The sequence below is a fragment of the Hermetia illucens genome, chromosome 4 (genome assembly GCF_905115235.1).
Source record: "Hermetia illucens chromosome 4, iHerIll2.2.curated.20191125, whole genome shotgun sequence".
NCBI lineage: Eukaryota > Metazoa > Arthropoda > Insecta > Diptera > Stratiomyidae > Hermetia > Hermetia illucens.
The window spans coordinates 31,316,651-31,334,804 of NC_051852.1; the positions used below are offsets into that span (position 1 = coordinate 31,316,651).

At 38.3% G+C, this 18,154-nt stretch overlaps 1 protein-coding gene across 3 annotated transcripts in view; it reads right to left on the reverse strand.

The window, feature by feature from the left end:
• Nucleotides 1-18,154, reverse strand: part of LOC119653825 (homeobox protein cut) — a 238,040-nt gene that overhangs the window by 112,709 nt on the left and 107,177 nt on the right. For all 3 annotated transcript variants that reach the window (XM_038058865.1, XM_038058864.1, XM_038058866.1), the window contains exon 2: nucleotides 7,828-8,766. In XM_038058865.1, the coding sequence (XP_037914793.1) occupies nucleotides 7,828-8,766 (939 nt within the window). The remainder of the gene's footprint in view (nucleotides 1-7,827; nucleotides 8,767-18,154) is intronic.

Below are 18,154 nucleotides of genomic sequence, written 5' to 3' on the forward strand. Positions count from 1 at the left end.
GGGGCTGTTGAAGCGGAGGAGCGAAACAAGACGGGTGAAATGAATGTGTCGCTGCATCGTGTGGACTGCAGTTGTATTTTTATATAGACATTCAGTGTGTCTCCAATATTGTGCATTCGCCATCCATTCAGGCCATTATATCGACCGTTCATCGTTCCGATACATTTGATAGCAGACAAATAATTCTTCACTGAAGCTGCTGTTGAGAGTTCTTACATTCGTCAACCAGCGTGTTGGGTGATCTAGCTGATTCGATGGTGCATGCGTTTCATGCGGTATTTTGAGAGGACCATCTATCCGCTTTGATCGTAAAAAAGTAGATAAGTTTTTTGAGTTGATGAAGCGATCATTTTGGCAGTAAAAGCCGCAAGATGCATCCTCAATTCTCTCTCTTAAATACCAAAACAGAAATGGGTGAAATTTTATGCTGCAGAGCCGAGCAACCGTCAGTTTTTCGAAATGTTCCGCCTCAATCAAATGATTTTATGACCCCACATCTGCAAGAAGTAGAATATCGATTTCGAACAGTTCATCAGGATATATTTATAAAATAAAGATTCCTGAATAATCCGACAATCTTTTCAATCTTATTCTATCTATCTTGCGACTGTGAAATTCAGAGAAAATGAAATTTATTAATTCTAACTCATGTTTGAAAGAATGTCTCATGCTATTGCGATCGTGATTCATTAGTCTTGTTTTCTTCTCTTCGATTCTCAAGCCTAAAGTATTTATACGATATTCTGATAAAATATATGATCACAATGATCTCTTTCCAGCCGTCCCCTTCCGTTCCGTTCATTTCCATACTAATGAGGGTGACAATTCGTGCTCCATTATACAGAAACCATTGCCATCATTCTTTGATATATGTAAATGTCCGCTATGACACTATTTTGCGTCCGATTGTGACGGTTTTGTTGTATTTCTCGTGTTGCTGTAGTCTGGGTGCGTATTTTAGTAGCTTCTGCCTTCAAATTTATTTTATTTATTATATTTCTTTACCATACAATGTTGAGTTTAATATCTCAAATAAATATATCGAGATGGAAATGATGCGTAGATCTACGCGTTCTAGAGCGTAAGTATACGTGGTTGGGATCTTTTTTTCCATGATTTGATAGTGTGTAGGCCGGAGGCAGGCAATAATCAGGGACTGGACATCCGTTCAATTCCTCACTTATCACTTGAGAACATGCAACCGGATTCAATCAGAAACCGGGAAAATGCATCTTTAAAAACATTCTGGCACTCCATGTAGATATTGAAGTATCTTTTGAACTTTTATCTCATAATATTGGACTTTAGATTTTCGAGTCATCGACTTTATGAACACCACGATAATTATATCAAAGTTATATTAATTTTCGCTCCAGTGGTTCTACGCTTTGAGCGCACAATCAGTTAATGAAAGCTAGTCAGCTATTCATTCAACCTTTTATTGTTGTGTGAATATTCTTTTAATTGTATCTCGTCAAAGTGTAGATAAATTTGATTTAATATTTCAATGGAAAAGAATATTAATCTGACCACATCTCTTGTCCATTCAGCTGTTATGCATCCATGCGATAGTTTGTGGGAAATCCACCGGAAAACCCATCGAACTGACCGGATGCTCTGATTTTTTTCCATCAAACAACCATCCGAAAAAAAAGAAATAGATTCGAATGAATGAACAATACATACAGAAATTTTTGTATATGTTTTTTGATATGAATTTGTAATAATAAAATTCGAGTGGGTGCTTCACAGTTTGAAGGTATCCGAATGAATACTTTTGCTGAATAATTTCCCGGAGATATAAACAAATGGATATCAAGGCGGGTGTAGTTTTGGTTTTTCGATTGGAATTATACTGTTTTGATAGTACGGAGGCTGCCCATTCAATATTATAATGTTATAGTGACGAGAATTCCTGATAATTTAAACTAGAGAGAAATTTATGAAAATCACCATCGGAAGCGCGCCTAGCAAATTATGGTCCAGAATAGTCACAGAAAAAAAATTTCGAGAAAATTGACTGATATTCATTCCACAAATATGTGGGCTTCGATATCATGGGTATTTAGCGCTGATAGCGTGGTTTTCAATATAGAAACGTTTATTTTCGGCCTCGGGGACCGGAGATAGAATTGGACGGCAAAAAATTTATAGTTTCCCTAAAATTATTAAGTATGTGTATTTGTGGTGTATCATTGATATAAATTATCAATATTGGGAGCCATTTTATGAAAGACGATATGAAGTGATGTTTTAATTGGTTTTTGTGTGTGGTTGGAAAACTTCCGTTCTGGATAAAGGTCATATTGATAAGTGGGATAAGTGACAAATATTGTATTTTTAAATTTAAATAGGTTTTTCTAAAAATCTGGAAGGGATTAATACAACTCGCTGATTAATAATTGATATTGCATAATTCCCCTCAGTTTTTTTTCTTTAATTTAGGATAACTCTTTGAAAAAGTCTGCATTTCTTTGAAACATCAATATATTTTCGAAACCAGCAGAGACCAAAGGCAAAAAGTCAAAATTGAAAAATGACCTCCCGTACCTCTTATGTAATTTGAAAAGCCAAGTCAGTTGAAGGAGGAATATTTAAAAGGATAATGTTGGTTGCAAAAGAAGTTGTAGGTGTCTGGAGGTAGGGGGAGAAGTTTAGTTGATAGTTGAAAACAATTATAACTTGCAGAATAGAATTATTTGTTTAAATCTAACTAGGTGACAAATTTATCTGACTTTGGCCCAAATAAGGAAAAAGGGAGGGGAGCAATATGACAAGGGGGCGAAGAAACCTCAGAATTCCCACACCAGACGTCACAAGAACTTCTTGAAGCACCATTGATTGAAATTAACCTTCAACTCGTCTTCTCTTTCTTACTCAGAGTTCCTGATTTCCCGAAGCAAGAGGAAGAAACAGTGATTGGAACCAGTAGTACTGCAAGTTTCAGTTGATCCCTTTTGATTTCATATTGGCCCTTTTCTAAGTGTTCTGGACATAAGGATCAAATCTTGCTTTTAACCAATAAGAATACCGTCATCAATTGGATCCTCCCCTATTTACCTCGCAGGCTTGCTGGCTTTTCTAAAAAAGCAAAACGATAGGGATGGAAACCCATAAGGATCAAAACCACAACTAGTCCCCTTTACCTTTTGTACAGAGTCAGATCTACTGATTGTAATATCTGGTTCAACCGATTCTTTTTTATTTTTTGTACAAAGTTTACCTAACTTTCTGTGCAGGAAAAAAACCAGCGAGTATTTCAGAATAGAAGGTGAAAGGCTAAATTTGCGTATTCACAATAAGATTTTTCATTGATTATGTGAGCCCTTAACCCGTAGTTAGCCATCGCATAGGCCACACTGGGTAGAAGGAACTTAATTTAAATGCCTCACCGCATAGAATCCCTTCAAAATTCTTCCGATTCATTTTCCGATTGTCAAGTAAAAAAGATTTTTCGAATTGACAGTTTTACCCAGTATTACAGGAAAGCTCTTTAGATGCAAATGAGTCCTGCGTGGCTGTTGAGCCAGGAAGTCGCAACGGGAGTGTTACTTCCAGAACTTCGAGGTGGTTATAGTAAACAATCTTTCCCAAGATACTAGACAACAAAGTACCCTGACAAAATAGCCACCCGGTAGTCTTCAATGACAAAGTACCAGGCATCAAGGAACCTAATAAAATTGTAAACTATTACATCTAGTCGCTGAGGCAAAAAATGAAGGTATTCATGCTTGACGAAGAAACGTGATGAACAAAAATCTAAGACCCGGGGTCCTGGGATGTCAGTAGCTGTAATAAACATAGATGTTTAGAGTAACCAAACCACCACTTTAAATGGACTATTATTAACCATGAAAGCAGAACTAAATTTCACACCATTGGGAACTATCGAGTGTTCTGCTACTACCATCGTCTTTTGCATCTAAGAGACATCCACTGTTTTATAAAATCTTTAGGAAAGCCATGTTTTAAAATCAAAATTAGCGCGTAACAAAATAGCTTTGAAATTGGCTCAGGATCTCGCTGTTGATCTAGAATTTTAGAGCTCAGTATATGCTAGCTTCGATTTGTGTACTGAATTAAAATTCCGGTAAAAATAGTCTCAAGATGACTTGACGTAGAAAAGTAAGTGGTGTTATTTTCTCCTTCAGCTTCATTGTGGTTAGTTGATTAGGGGTAGTCGGAAGTGATAACTTCTACTTCGGAACCTATGGGAATCATTAACGAATTGAACGGTCTAAGTGGTTTACTCAAAGTCCCATTCACGGGATTCAGGAGCAGAGAAATGTAGAAGGAATAAGCGGGCCTACGAACTGGCCAAACGGAATTCCTGTGGAAACCTCGGAATACTGTATTTTAAAACTAGTCATGTGCCAGTGCTTACAGCATCGCGATGTTTTGTGCGGGGTACCGGCCAATGAACGTCACATTAAGGACATTTTACAATACGCATTGCTAAAGTTGCCGAGAGGGAAGGGAGACCTTCTTTCATTTCCTTCACGATTGTTTAGTTACAGCCAGGCTGTAGGTAGTGGATATTTTTCAGTTGCTTGGCAGGTCCTCCACTACCTTTCCTTGTATTTTTCGGATTTTGATTTCTCTTCCCTTCCCTTTGATCGAAATATTTCCAACAAAAATCCGAAGTTTTTGAAACCCTAGTGCTTTTTACGAGGTAGCATCGGTTCCTAAGGAGAGGAGCGTTAAAGCTACTACTTTCGAGAATATTCAGTCTTCGCAATGCCTCAATATTGTCAACTCACATATTGCTAAAATTATTGGGTTTTTAAGGAATGGGCTCTTTTTGTTGGAATATTTGGTTATTTTTAAGACTGGAGATCGGGAAAGCTTGTAATTTTTTGCTTCATTTTCGCATTGCAGGTGGAGGGGGATAATTCCGATTAGATGATTTGCCGAGATACCTTTAGAACGTCTCATGATTTAGTAATTCCTAAACTTTATCCACTTTTCCTCTTAAGACGTTTCGGAATTTTTCCATTTCTTCAATTTAGACCATCATTTAATATTGTTCTTGAGGACTAAAGGAGCAAAAGGATCGTCCCTTCCCCGACTTTGCAGTGTTTTCCGCTATTTATTTCTATCAAATTTGGTGCAGATTCGTCCTACTGGCAAGCATTTCCTTACCGTTTCAAATCATTCGTAACTGTTCGTTGAAGCATTGGACATGATAGAGACATGATTGAGAGTCATGTCAGATTTCTTTCCAGGAGGGTTGACTGAACACACGCATTGACCACTGGGCACCGAGTTGAGTCAGACAATAATCGCCTTTCGTCCTTCCTGCCTGAATTCCGAGGCGCATTTTGCTCCTATTAGGTTCGTATCTAGTGCATTCATTGTCATGTAGTTTCTTGCGGTTTGGTTATAACTCCGATTTCTTGTGCATGCTGGATAAGGAACTTAGTTCCGAGAAGAATCAGACCATCCAGATAACATTCTCTTTTCAAGAAACTGGCTAGTAGACGCTTCATTTTGCTCAGCTGCGCCAAACATTTTACACGTCATTTCGTTCAATACTCTGTGGATAAATATCCCTTATTTGATCTCCCCTTTTGGTTGGAAAGGTTCATTCAGATCCCTGTTATGTAGCAACGTGATAGTGTGACGTTAGCTGCTGCTCTTCTGAGCTACCAAAACCATCGTCATTAACTCATTCATTCAAAATTTCATATCCACATAGTCCTTGCATCATTTCCACCCTTCAATAGATTCAAAACTATCTTAATCCTGAACTTTTTTCATCTTTCTCCCAGAAGTTTTTCACTATCCCAATTCAACCCTTACATTCCCTTACAAAACATTTTTAATTTTACGATCCTCCTCCCTCTCTTGCTTTATATCAAATCTACCGAGGATCTGAAAATGATATAGTGACCTTAATTCCTTCCTTAAGAAACTTGTTGAATTTTCTCTGAAATTAGAATAGTTTTTCGTCGAAGGGAAGCACCATCTCGACAGAAGTGTAGGTTGAATATGTTGCCTTGAGTACAGAGGATGAGAAAAAGGATATTGCATAAATATAAGGCAAAAGGGCAGAGTTGTCGTAGGACGAACATTATGAGCTTTATGTAGAGTGAAGATGTAGTCCTGAACGCAATTTGTTGATATGTAAATAAGATGCAGTCCAAACGGACAAAGTTGTATCTGGAAAAAAGGAGAAACGGGTGTAAAACGCTTCAAAACTGGTAGAATATTATCTTTTGGGGTTTACAGACTACGCTACCACGCTACTTTTCAAGGATATTTCACGCTTCTTGTTTTCACTGTTTCAACAATTTTCTCGTCGTTTTTCTCTGCAACTATCGTTATAGCCGTTTCATCTAGCCCAGCCAATTTGACTATATCCTTAAACGTCGTCGTCGTCTTCTCATCTTCCACCACAAATATTACGAAATTGCAAAGTTGCCTCCCTGAAAAAAGAACCTACCACAACCCGCCTTCATCATCATTGGATTCCGAGGCAGAAAAACTTTTAAATTAAAAAATGTTCAATCTCTTCTCAGGATATTTTTTTATTCTTCCTTTTTTTCCAATTTTTTTTTGTTTTTTGATTTTCGTTTTCCCAAGCTTCAGAGCTGGTGTGCTGCTAGTCTTTCTCACCAACCATGCATTGTTAAAAGGATAAAAAGTTCTTTTGGCCAAGAGTTTGAATGATTGTGGCGAGGAAGAGTTACGTCGTCGTCTCCATCGTGTGTGAACGAAATATTCTAGTGGTGCCAAACTCTTTTCTGATGGTTCCTAACTCAGCAGGAAAAAAGCTTATATGTGTGTTAAGTCGCTCTTCTAGTTTTTTATTGTACCTTTTTTTAGGATTTTCGTTGCCTGCATATTAGAATCATCTGATTGAAACCTTAGACGAGCTACTCGAGGCGGTATTTCGCAGACACTATGCGGGTTGGTAGAAAGGAATTTGGATCTAATAATTCCAGTTTTTTCGAACCTTAGAGCTTTCACTCCAATGAAAAGTTCAAATGGTTAAATACAGTTTTTGCGGAGTCCTTAGATGTGAAGTGATGACTTGGATCAGCTTAGAGCAAGAAGGACCCATTGTGTAGAGGAATCAATATGATTTCAGCCCAAGAGAGGGAAAATTTGTTTAGGAAGTTCTCATATGAGCACTGGAATATGGTGGTTTACGAGTGGAGACTAGTCTACACCGACTACAGCTGGTTGTTTGAGATTGGGTAGACCAGTAAAGGAGGACCAGGTCCTCTGGGAAATAGCTAATTGCACTTTTGAGGATATGCGGATTTCGGCTTAAAAGAGGTTTAATCCCTAGAAAACCTTAATTTCAAATGAGTTGTTGATTTTGTTATTTTGTCCTACTGTCCGTTGGCTGGTATTATTTTGGAAGCTGGACTAGTCCCTAAATTGCTTCAATTTTTAACAATTATCGAGAATAAAACCAATAATTTTCAATAAATGATGAATGAATAAAACTGAGGATCAACCGTTGACAAAAAGTTTGCTTGTTGGTGAAAAAATTATTTGCTTGAAGAGCGGAACGTTTTTGAGCAATTTTCGTTCGAAACTTTCATCATTAAAGGTAGTATCTTTTCATTCATTTGGTTCTTTAATGACCAAATTGTGAAGGAAAGGTATGAGTTACCTTCATTAAGGTGGTTTCACCAATAAGAAACTTTAGTGGAACTTGGGTTTATTTTCAACATCGTTGCCAAGAGAGCGACGATCAAGTATAAACCAAAGCTTTTCACATTAGAAATTTTGGAAATTATTTCCTAAATAGTAGTTTTCACCAACGAGAGAGTTTCACCAATGGACTAAAATTAAACTATTAATAAAACTTACCTCTTTATCTTTGGCAGCTAATTCATCTGTAACTAATCCTGTGGTTGTTGTCGGCGCAGCTAACGATAATGATGTGGCAATTGAAGTTGTGGCTGTTGTTGATGAATTTGATGTTGATGATGATAATGATGATTTACCGCTACTACTCGAACTATTATTACCACTAGCATTGTTATTACCACTATTACTACTACTGCTATTATTATTACCACTATTATTCACGTTACTTAAATTACTCGGACAATCCGTACTTAGATTTTTATCGATTGGTGTACTCGATCGTATTAAATTATTATTCGCACTACTATTACTATTATTGGTATTGTTGCTATTACTGTTATTATTGTTACTACAACTGCTGCTATTATTGTTATCCTTATGCAATTGTTCTTCCAACTTTATGTCGGCCGTCATTGAGGTTAACGACGTCATACTGTTGCCGTCATCCATCTTCCCACTATTGGTGAAATTGAGCAGTTTATTGGTGAGACTGCCAATACAATTGGCTGCTAGACTGGCAATTTCTTCCTTGCTAGCTGCCGCTGTCGTTGGTGTACCCGTTGGTGTAACCGCGGCGCTACCGCAACTCGATGCTGGTGGTGTTGATGCCGGCGATGGTAGACCGTTTTGTTGGGTAATGGTGAAACTGTTGAGTTTCGTACTTGAATTGCTATTACTGTTGATGTTGTTATTGTTGAGTGTATGCTTATTTGGTATTGTTGTTGCTGTTGCACCAGATACAGCTGATGTTGGTGAAACCGCGGCTAGTATGGCTGATGCGGTTACTGTTGTGTTGACGGGTATTGTTGATGTTGTTGAATTGTTTGATGATGCCGATGATGATGTCGTTGGTGAGAGTGGTGAAACTGATGTGGTTGGTGTTGAACCGTATAATTGTTCTTTTAGGGTGTTGACTTCTTTTTCTGCTAGTGTTGCTCGCTGAAAGAAAAAGGAAACCAAAAAAAGTGGATTAGATGGGAGAATTACATAATCTACAAAAAAAAAAACAAAATTTTCGAGAGCTGAAGGGACGTGTCCTCGGTGATTGTTATCATATCCCAACTGTTTATTTCCACATTTTTCACCGAAGCTTCTAAAATATTCAAAGCTATTCCCTAAATCCATCTTTACCATGAAATCTATCACAATTATTCATTTCTTTACTTTCATTTCCATTCACAAACATGCTTTCAAGTACATTTCCAACTCCTAAACATATCATGTACCATTAAGGATTTCCACTCCACCCTTCACCCCCTCCCTTTATTCTTCATCTATTGATACTTCAAGCTGTTGTATTCGATTAACAGCATTATAATGCCACCAAACAGTTTTCAGGGTGATGCTGTTCTCTGTGAGTGCTGCAACACATTTAATGGCAAACGGATGTCCTTTTGAAATTGTTTAAGAGATTTTGACACCAGATGTCGTTGAATTTTCAAGCTCAGTATCGGATTTTATAGATATACACATTGCTGGTAGTATATATTACACGCAGTTCATATGAAGACATCGACAAACACAACACGCATCCTATGCATATGGAATCCTGCAAGGACTAAAGTATTCAGAATATATTGAAAATTTCACTGAATATTGGCATGGAGAGAACGCACATATTATATAGATCTGTATAGTTCTCTGATTTCCTCCATGTCCTTTCGATGAATGTACTCACTCTGCAAGGATATTCTATCGTTTGCTTCTGGATATGCCAGCTAGTAAGGGGTCGCTAGAAGCGGATTACTAGCAGCGATTATGAGTTCGGTATGATGGAGCATGTATGCCTGCTTGTTTGCAGTACTGACATGCAAAATGATGCGTTCTAATCGAAGGAGTCAAGTGGAGCATATGTTTCCAACTGTGAATAATGGGCTAAAATATGATAGTTTATGAGAGAGTGATTCGATGATGATTGGAAGAAACTTGAACAAAGGAGGATCCAATGGAAAGATTTGCGTTCAAACTATATTTTGGGTAAGTACATTGCTTTTGTTTGAGGGTTTGAGTATAATCTAAAAGGACTCACTGAGGTATGTCAGCTGTCAAAGCTAGACTCTACAGGTTGTCTGCATGGTTCGAGTTTTTTACATCCGGCACAATAAGGAGCACCAATCAGCGACAGTAATTCTCGGGTGCCTCAGACAACTGCTTAGATAACTTTCACAATCGCATCCGGTGCGAATTGTCCGTTTCTAAAAGCATACAATTTTGGCAACTATCTCAACGTCAATTATCAGGTTTTGAATTGAAGAGCCCTGGCAAACTCAAGATCTTGTCTTCTTTTCCTTATCAGCACGAGCCTTGCAATCTTCCGGCGGGAGAAAGGGGAAAGCATCCGATTGCAAAATATTGTCCCAAACAGCGCCCAATTTGGGACACCATTTATGTTGAAAAAAATCCCTAACTATCCCCTGCCGCTCTCTGTCTAGTTTTTTTAATTCACTTTCATAGCAAAATGTGGACATCTACATTTTACGTGCCCTTAAGCCTAGATACCGGAAGAATTTTCAGGATTGTTGACACAACCAGGATTTGAAACACTTTGTTATGACCAATTTTTTGTATGCTCATGAAAGAGGCCAAAAAAGTGGTGTGAATATTTTTTTTCGCTGGACTCCCGCAATTTGCCACTCATTACAAACTAGCTTGGTCTGTGACCTTCTTCTGCTCTCCAATGAAAACCGCTAATATACATTCCCATCCCTGTTTTCTGTCTACGCCTTAAAAAGCAATCATCGAAATGCTATCTGCTACCTGCTATCATCCTTTCTTACCCTTCAGATGATATCAATCTCTTCTATTAAAAATCCCATCGACAAATGACTGAACAGGCCGAAGTGAATCGAACCAAATGGATGAATTTTCCTGTTTTAGTTAATTAACAAAATGCGGGCGGATTTTATTTTTTTCAACCCTTTTTTGTCCCTCTGACTAACTCCCTTTCTCCTTTTGAAGATACCCTTCGATTACTTTGATTTTCCTTCACTTGGCAAACAGAAGGGTTTAAAGGTTTTCTCGCACGTTATCTGTTCTGCGTTTACTTTTCAGAGGTTCTTGTCGTTACGTTGAATCATATAGTCGAGTATGAGTAGGATGTTATCAGAATGGATTTTGAGTAAAAAATGCGGAAAATTTTTCTCTATGCTCAAAGAAGGTTTCGTTTTATCCCAATTTTTTAATGCTTAGAAAACAAAATTGTAGTATCTACCTAGAGATGGCTATCGAAAACTAAAATTCACTTATTACTGAAATTTTCTGAATATTTTTGGACCGAAAAGCTGCACCAATTTGTATTTCTCCCAAAGACGTCTTCGTAGTGGTGCATCCCTTGAGGGGCTACGAAAAGATTTATCAGCAGTGGCTTATCAAGCCTCATTGATTCAATTCATAAATACCCAAAATAGAACTCCTTAATTTCCATTCAGTACCTCCCTGAACCCGGCATCCTGACTAATTCCGCTAATGTATTTCGATCCCACTGACTTTTCATGGCAACCTAGCTCAAATTTGCCTCCCTCCTACATTACCATTAACAATAAATAACCGCAACAAAACCGATACCTATAATACCTTCAATCCCTTTTCAGCCTACCCCAAGACTCCTTTAATACTTTCCCAAAAGTGAAATTGAAAATTTTTCTTCCCTTAAGTAATAATCACCAAAAATACCGATAATAACACCATGACACTGTCGACGACGGGTTATTATTTTCAATTCAGCAGACTTTAATACTTTCTTTTAACCCCGCAAGCCAAGAAATCGTGGCGATCCCTCTTTTCTCATCGATATCCTAAAAAATCTCCAAGGATGCTAATGGTAACGGCCGATGTATAAAAGAAAATTTATATGCCAGTATCGGCATAGATTTTTCTTTTTTAGTCCTTGCTTCACACCGCAACAATCATGCCGAACCACGCCGTCAAGCTGAACAACTCAATAGGGGGTGGAAAATTTGAATTTTCACTATGGACCGGAAGCAGGTTGCCTTAATACTAAGCTGCATCGATAGGGACACGACTGGGCTAGAGAGAATTATAGAAAATTGAGACTATTCGCGGGAAAAAAGAGATAGGAAAATGGAGAAAGTTTTTTGGTTTTCAAATTTGGTTGGAGATCGTTTTGAAGATTTTATATCGTGACCGGAAAGGGAGGAAACCAACAGGTTTTTTCTTCAGGATAGAGTAAACTAAAGGGGGTCATTCAGTCAGAGATGTGGAGGAGGAAAATCAGAGAAGCTGGCGAATCTTCTACGGATGGAATTGCGATGGAATTTTTGGGAAAAGGTAATTATTGTAATTACTCTGTGAAGACATCGGTAATTAATATATTGGAATTTGGTAAATTGCAGATAAAATTGATGAAGAATGTTTGTTTTTACTTTCATTCCCTTCGATTCAATTTGATTTATATTTTTTGTTGATCTCGATTATTTATTTTTTCTCTCTCACCCATGCCTTCTAGAATTGCCAGTTTCCTCCCAATTTGCATTCCTCCCTTCACTTTCGCGAGATAAACTGTGGGGCCTGTGATTCGCCTTTTCATTAAAGCTTAACTGAAAGGCTCTTATATAGTTTCTTGTGCCTCAGAAGCAAGTTGTTCCACATACCCAAAGCTGCCCTTTCTTGGCCTTACTTTTCAATTATATTTCCCTCCACATAACCATCTTCACCCTTTCTTACCTTCCCTTATCATGGTTAGCCTCGTTCTTCCCCCTTCAATTAGCGCATTATCTCCGTGAGAAGGCAAACATGTGCTGAAAATTCGTTGTCTAGCTACCCACGGTCCGCATTCATTTCATCATCTCGATATCAAAGACAAGAAAAAAATCCACCCACGAAATTCTCTAATGATTTTTTCCTGGCATTTTCCTTGGTGATACCACCATTTTTTTGTCCACTTTTCCATTAGAGTGTATTTTCCTTCACATACACTTTTGGAAGCTAAATCTTCTTTTGAATATCTCTTTTGCCACAAAGCAGTGGTTTCTGTGAGTACATCAACAGGACAATAACAAGAGCAAGAAGGGACGAATCCACACAGGAAGCTCGGATAGGAAGAAAAAATCCCTGCTATACAAAAATCATTCAGGACTTTTGTCGATACATAAATTTCATCAAAAAGAACTCAGGAATTTTTATTTCTGCTTTGTCTGCTTGTATGAAGTATCGGTGGGAGAGCGCAGCAAGCGAAAAACCATAATCTTCTTAATCCTTAATTTATCCCTTAAGACTGCTTTAAATATACAGAAGTGAAGAATGGAACTGCAAGGATCGAACGGGAGGGGTCAGTTTACGAGTGGCTACGCTCAGTACGGAAGCAATTTTATTTGGTGCCGGTCTCCCGACTTCTATCGGAGGAATGGGTATTGATTTCGATCCTTGCTTTGTTGGTATCCTTGGATTCCAATGCTTCGGATCTAGAGTCTAGGTTGTCTCTTTCTGCTGCTTTAAGTGGAGACTTCAATCCCAAAACAAAGCCGCTTTCCTGACCTTTTCGCAAACACAAAACGGAAGGAATAGTTTCCTAATGCTGATACTCTTCGAGTGCCCCGCCGCATCCTTAATGGATAAATGAATCGGCAAGCGAGAAAAGTAAAATTAATGACGGTTTTAGTTCAAGGATTCTATGGGCTCAGGAAAATGCATGTCTTCTTCGGTCAATTGCATGGGGACAGCCGACAGTTGCTTCGACTCTGGAAAGAGTGGATCGGACTAAGACAATGTATATGCCTGCAGTTACTGCTGTAACTATGCGGTCAGGCAAAGGAAGGACCTTTTTCTGCTATCGATATCCTGCTGAAAACAAATGGTTTTCTCCCTGCATGTTAAATTTATAATAACATTAAATTAAAAGAAGGTTAATTGGCTAGAACTTTGGCGACGCGTCCCATCTCTTGAAGATTAGAATTTGTTGATGTGGGGATAGTCACTGGTAGTTTGGTCCGTTTTTATCTGAAGGTAACTGGTAAAAAGCGCTGACAGAGGACAGGATTCGGATAGTAAAGTGGATAGGGAAGGATTTGAGATATTTTGGGGTAATTGGCTCGGTTGTAGTTTTCGATGTTGAGTGGGAGTCAGAGGCTTAATTGAGTAAGATTTCCTTTCAAAAGCAGCTTGCTAGTTTCTAGGGTTTCGCGAAAATATGAGTGGCTTTGTATGGGTGTATTAATAGTGGCAAACCTATTTCTGAGGCTGTTAGTATTTCAGAAGAAAGTGCTTCATTAGTGACTTTGCGGGTAGCTCACATATAAAAGCAAATATGAGAGAGTTATTGTTCTTCGGATCCGTTTGCCATTGACTTATAAATCGTTGTCCGCTCCTGACGATGTGCTTCAGTTCCTCACAAGACTTTCTGAGAAACTTGCACTCTTTTTCCACTGCCCCGGATGATGTAACTTTAAAGCCACCGACGATTTTGGGGCAGTACATTTTACGGCAAGGCATATTCTGCAAAAGAATTGTTACCCTTCTTCAATGTGTGACCTATTTATAACCCTTTCTGTCTGGCGTCTATTTCATATCCATTGTTGCTTATGTTATGCAGCAAAACTCTGTGTGTTTAGGAAAGCCTTATTGGTTATTTGGATATTTATTATTAGTACCTAGATCTAGTCTAGGACTAACCGCCTAAGCAAATACCGAAAACTAAAAAAAAATAGTCTTGATTTTTCAGGAACATATAGAAGGCGAAGAAAAAAACAATAAGGAAGATGAAGTAACCACCTAAAAGTAGAATCGTCGTTTTATAGTTAGGCTATACTTAGAATTCCAATAGATGCAAGACTTATCAAGCACTTCTGCTGTTTTTGAATACCGGTCCCATTTGAAAGGAGGATTGATTCAGCGCAAAGTTAGAGAAGTGCGATTGGAGCTTGCAGTGAGGAAGGATTTCTAACCACGCGACCTGTAATCTTACATAGAGATGGACTCATGAAAAGGATCTTTACTTAACAAACAAAAATTCAGCTGCTGTGCTAGAAGATTTGCAGCTACACAGTCAGGCGTTCGTAGAAATAACTCTCAATCCTTCTCCGCGACAGAGATAAGATATGAGAGTTACGTAACCATCCTATAAACCCACACCAACCGTCATTAATCCTTCCAACGTCATTTACTCGATTCCCCACAACAAGAACCATTAAAACAAAATTGATTTGAACAATGAAACCCATTAAATCGCTTACAGCATTCCATCAATTAATCGTTTAATTATAGAAAAACCACTTTGTGATCCATGTCAAATTGGAAGTAGGAAGCTATTTCCCTTCCCCACAAGCGTCCTTAATGCCCTTCGTCTCAATATCCATTCAATCGGAGGAAGATCTTATCTAGACAAGACACAATTCCACACAAAATGGAAGTCCCCCATCTCCAGTACTGTGTGACAATGTAATATCCAAAAATCATTACAACCAAAGAGAATTAGAAGAAGATTAATTAAATTCTAAGAACAATCGATATCATATCAGCTCTGGATATGAGCGAGGAGAAAGGAAACTGGTGAAGTGAACATTTGCTCGGTACTCCAAGACAAGTCCTCAAATCACTCAACCGATAATTTTGGATGATATGGTGGCAAGGCAAGAGCGTTAGAAAGGGGAGCTTAAGGTCGTCAAAATTTAGTAGCGACGCCTACATGCCCCTACCCGGCTCCATATATGCCCACCCCCTGAATAAGAACAATATAATAAATAAGTAATGTTGACATCTTGACACATTGAAACAAGATTACAGAAATTTCCTTAAAGAGTATCTTTTTTGACACTTTTGATAGATTGGCAGCTAGGCAAGCAGGCACCAGACAGACAAAAGGCAAACGAGCAATACAATCATCCATTCAAGAATGCCTGCGTTCCTGTGATTAATTTCTGAAATGAAAACACACTAACTTCTGATTGTTTCAGCAAATATACAAACGAGAACTTGAATATATGCGACCCATCATTACATCTATTCGTGTGCCGATCTCTCGAAGTACTCAGTCCCAATTTCTGATGTTGACTTCAAATTAGTATCAAAGGAGGCATGAATTCCAGGGCACACATCAATTGGTATGAAATGAAGAAGTTGTAGTATGAAAGCGGGTAGAGAGGGGGACGGAAATTACACGCATGATTTGACACTTTCTGGGTTCCTGTACTATGGAGATATTTCTTCTCTTCCGTTAACTCTCTCTTCTACAAAACTGAGCCCCCGACAATGCATCGTTCTTCTGCACAACTCTAAAAGATAGAGCTGGCATCGAATCTGTTCCAAAACCTACAAACGAGTTCGTATGTAACACATGACTTCGTATAACTCTAACAATTGGATGATATTCAATTTTCAGCCCTTTCGAACCCCTCAAAACTTCCCAACTATGCTCGCCGTCCCGCGCTACATTCCTTGGATCAGTGGTACAGATGTCAAACGAAATTACAAGAAAGTTTTATCTATAAGACACTCGTCTTTAATTCTCTCTCATATCTCAAGTCATCCCGCCACGTTTCTCACCCACCAACACTACCACCATTCAACCCTTCGTTCAATGATTTTGTCACTTTTGTTTAAATTTGACATCGCCAAATTGATCCGACATCTTGTATTCGATTTGATCAATTACTTCTGATGAGAAAGAAGAACTTTTGCTTGGTGTGTATGTTCCTGAAATTTTCATCTTAAGAACTCACCCTCACCACCCCTGCCACCATTACTACCCTTATACTCATACCCTTTCAGTACCACGTGGGTATTTCACTTTGAATGGAGTTCTCTTGAGATGTTCTACTGAAGGAGTTCTCCGGGGGATGGTTTGTTGCTTCTTAAAGGAGGGTGAGGGCAAAATTTGTTGATGTGATGTTTGAGGGAGTTTTTCGTACAATTTTCATGCTAAGGTGATTGTTGCTGTCGCCCTTTATAGGCTATTTAAGGTTTTTTAAGGAATGGAGGAATGTCTTGAAGAGAAACGGGTTAGAGGGTTCGTATCCTTGGGGGTGGGTAGTAGGTAAAGGATGTTATATATAGATTTACAAATGTGCAGACTATTGGAATTTTCGTCCCGTGGACCAAGTGCTAGTTGAAGGAGATTGTAATTAATTAAATTAATTTCGTTCGGTTTGATATTCGTGTTAATTATAAGTGATTGGATTGGACTTGGTTTGTTAGAGACGTAAATGGCAGGGTTGGGTTTGATAGATTTCTTGTAGATTTTATCCATCTTTGGAGATGCAAAACAGTAATCTTGCAATGGATGTCGTCGGACAAAGACTGGGAATTTAAAAACTATTTCCATTCCATTAATCTGCGCTGTTGACAACTAGTTGGCTATGTTTAACCTAAATACTGATGTCAATGGGAAACTACCCAAATGACGACAGAAACAACAAGGGCTTAATATGCTAGAAGGTGGACCTGCTAGCTTTACCCGGACCAAAATTAGGGTCAGAGGAGATGTTGAATCTAATCTAGACGAAGTGATCCTCAGTTTCCTCTCAGTTTCCAACCCATCTTGTTTGACCACATTTTTATGGGTCCATTCGCTCCTTCCTTCTACCAAATCCTTTCCATTTCATCCTGACTAGAAAACTTATAGATATCCACTACAACAACCTAAACAAAACAATCGAAGCCCAAAATTTTATTCACAAACCAAATAGAATCCAATAAAACCTTCTAATATTTTCTCGATTGTAAAATAAATGTTGGTTTTTGAAATAGGAGACTCAACCAGTCAGCATCTCCCCAGATACATAACCAATATATTACAAAAGTACTAAAATTTTCCTCGTAAATTTCCAGATTGTATACCTTTCAGATCCCGTTGGGAAGTACCCACAACCCAACAATCAGTCGAAACTCAAAATGTTGAGTATGAAGAAAGATGTTGTCAAGAACCAATTTAAGAAATAAAATCAACCCCTTTTTCGATTAATAGGACCAAGAACACAACACTAAAATTCAATGGAGGTGAAAGAGGTAGCTGTACAAGCTCCCGGTTCAGTTCCAATTTTATTAAGGATGGGTGCCCGACTGGAACGTAGTTTGAGTTCTTGGTGTCTTACAAATGAATTAACCAAAAGGAGAAAGTATTTGGTAGTCTCCCATCCTGGGCGCCAGTTTATTCAAAATTCTATTCGAGACTCTATCATCGATTTGAAAATTAATTATGGATGAAAAGAGAACAGGGAGACGAATGAAGGGCCTGACGAATGAATTACTTTATTCTCACCCTCCCGCTATTGGGATTTTCAGATCAGGGAATCAAAAGGAAGTTTTCGAGGCCTACTTGCAAGGGAGATATATTATGGATGTTGCGATAGAGACTATCGATAGAGATATCTTTCGT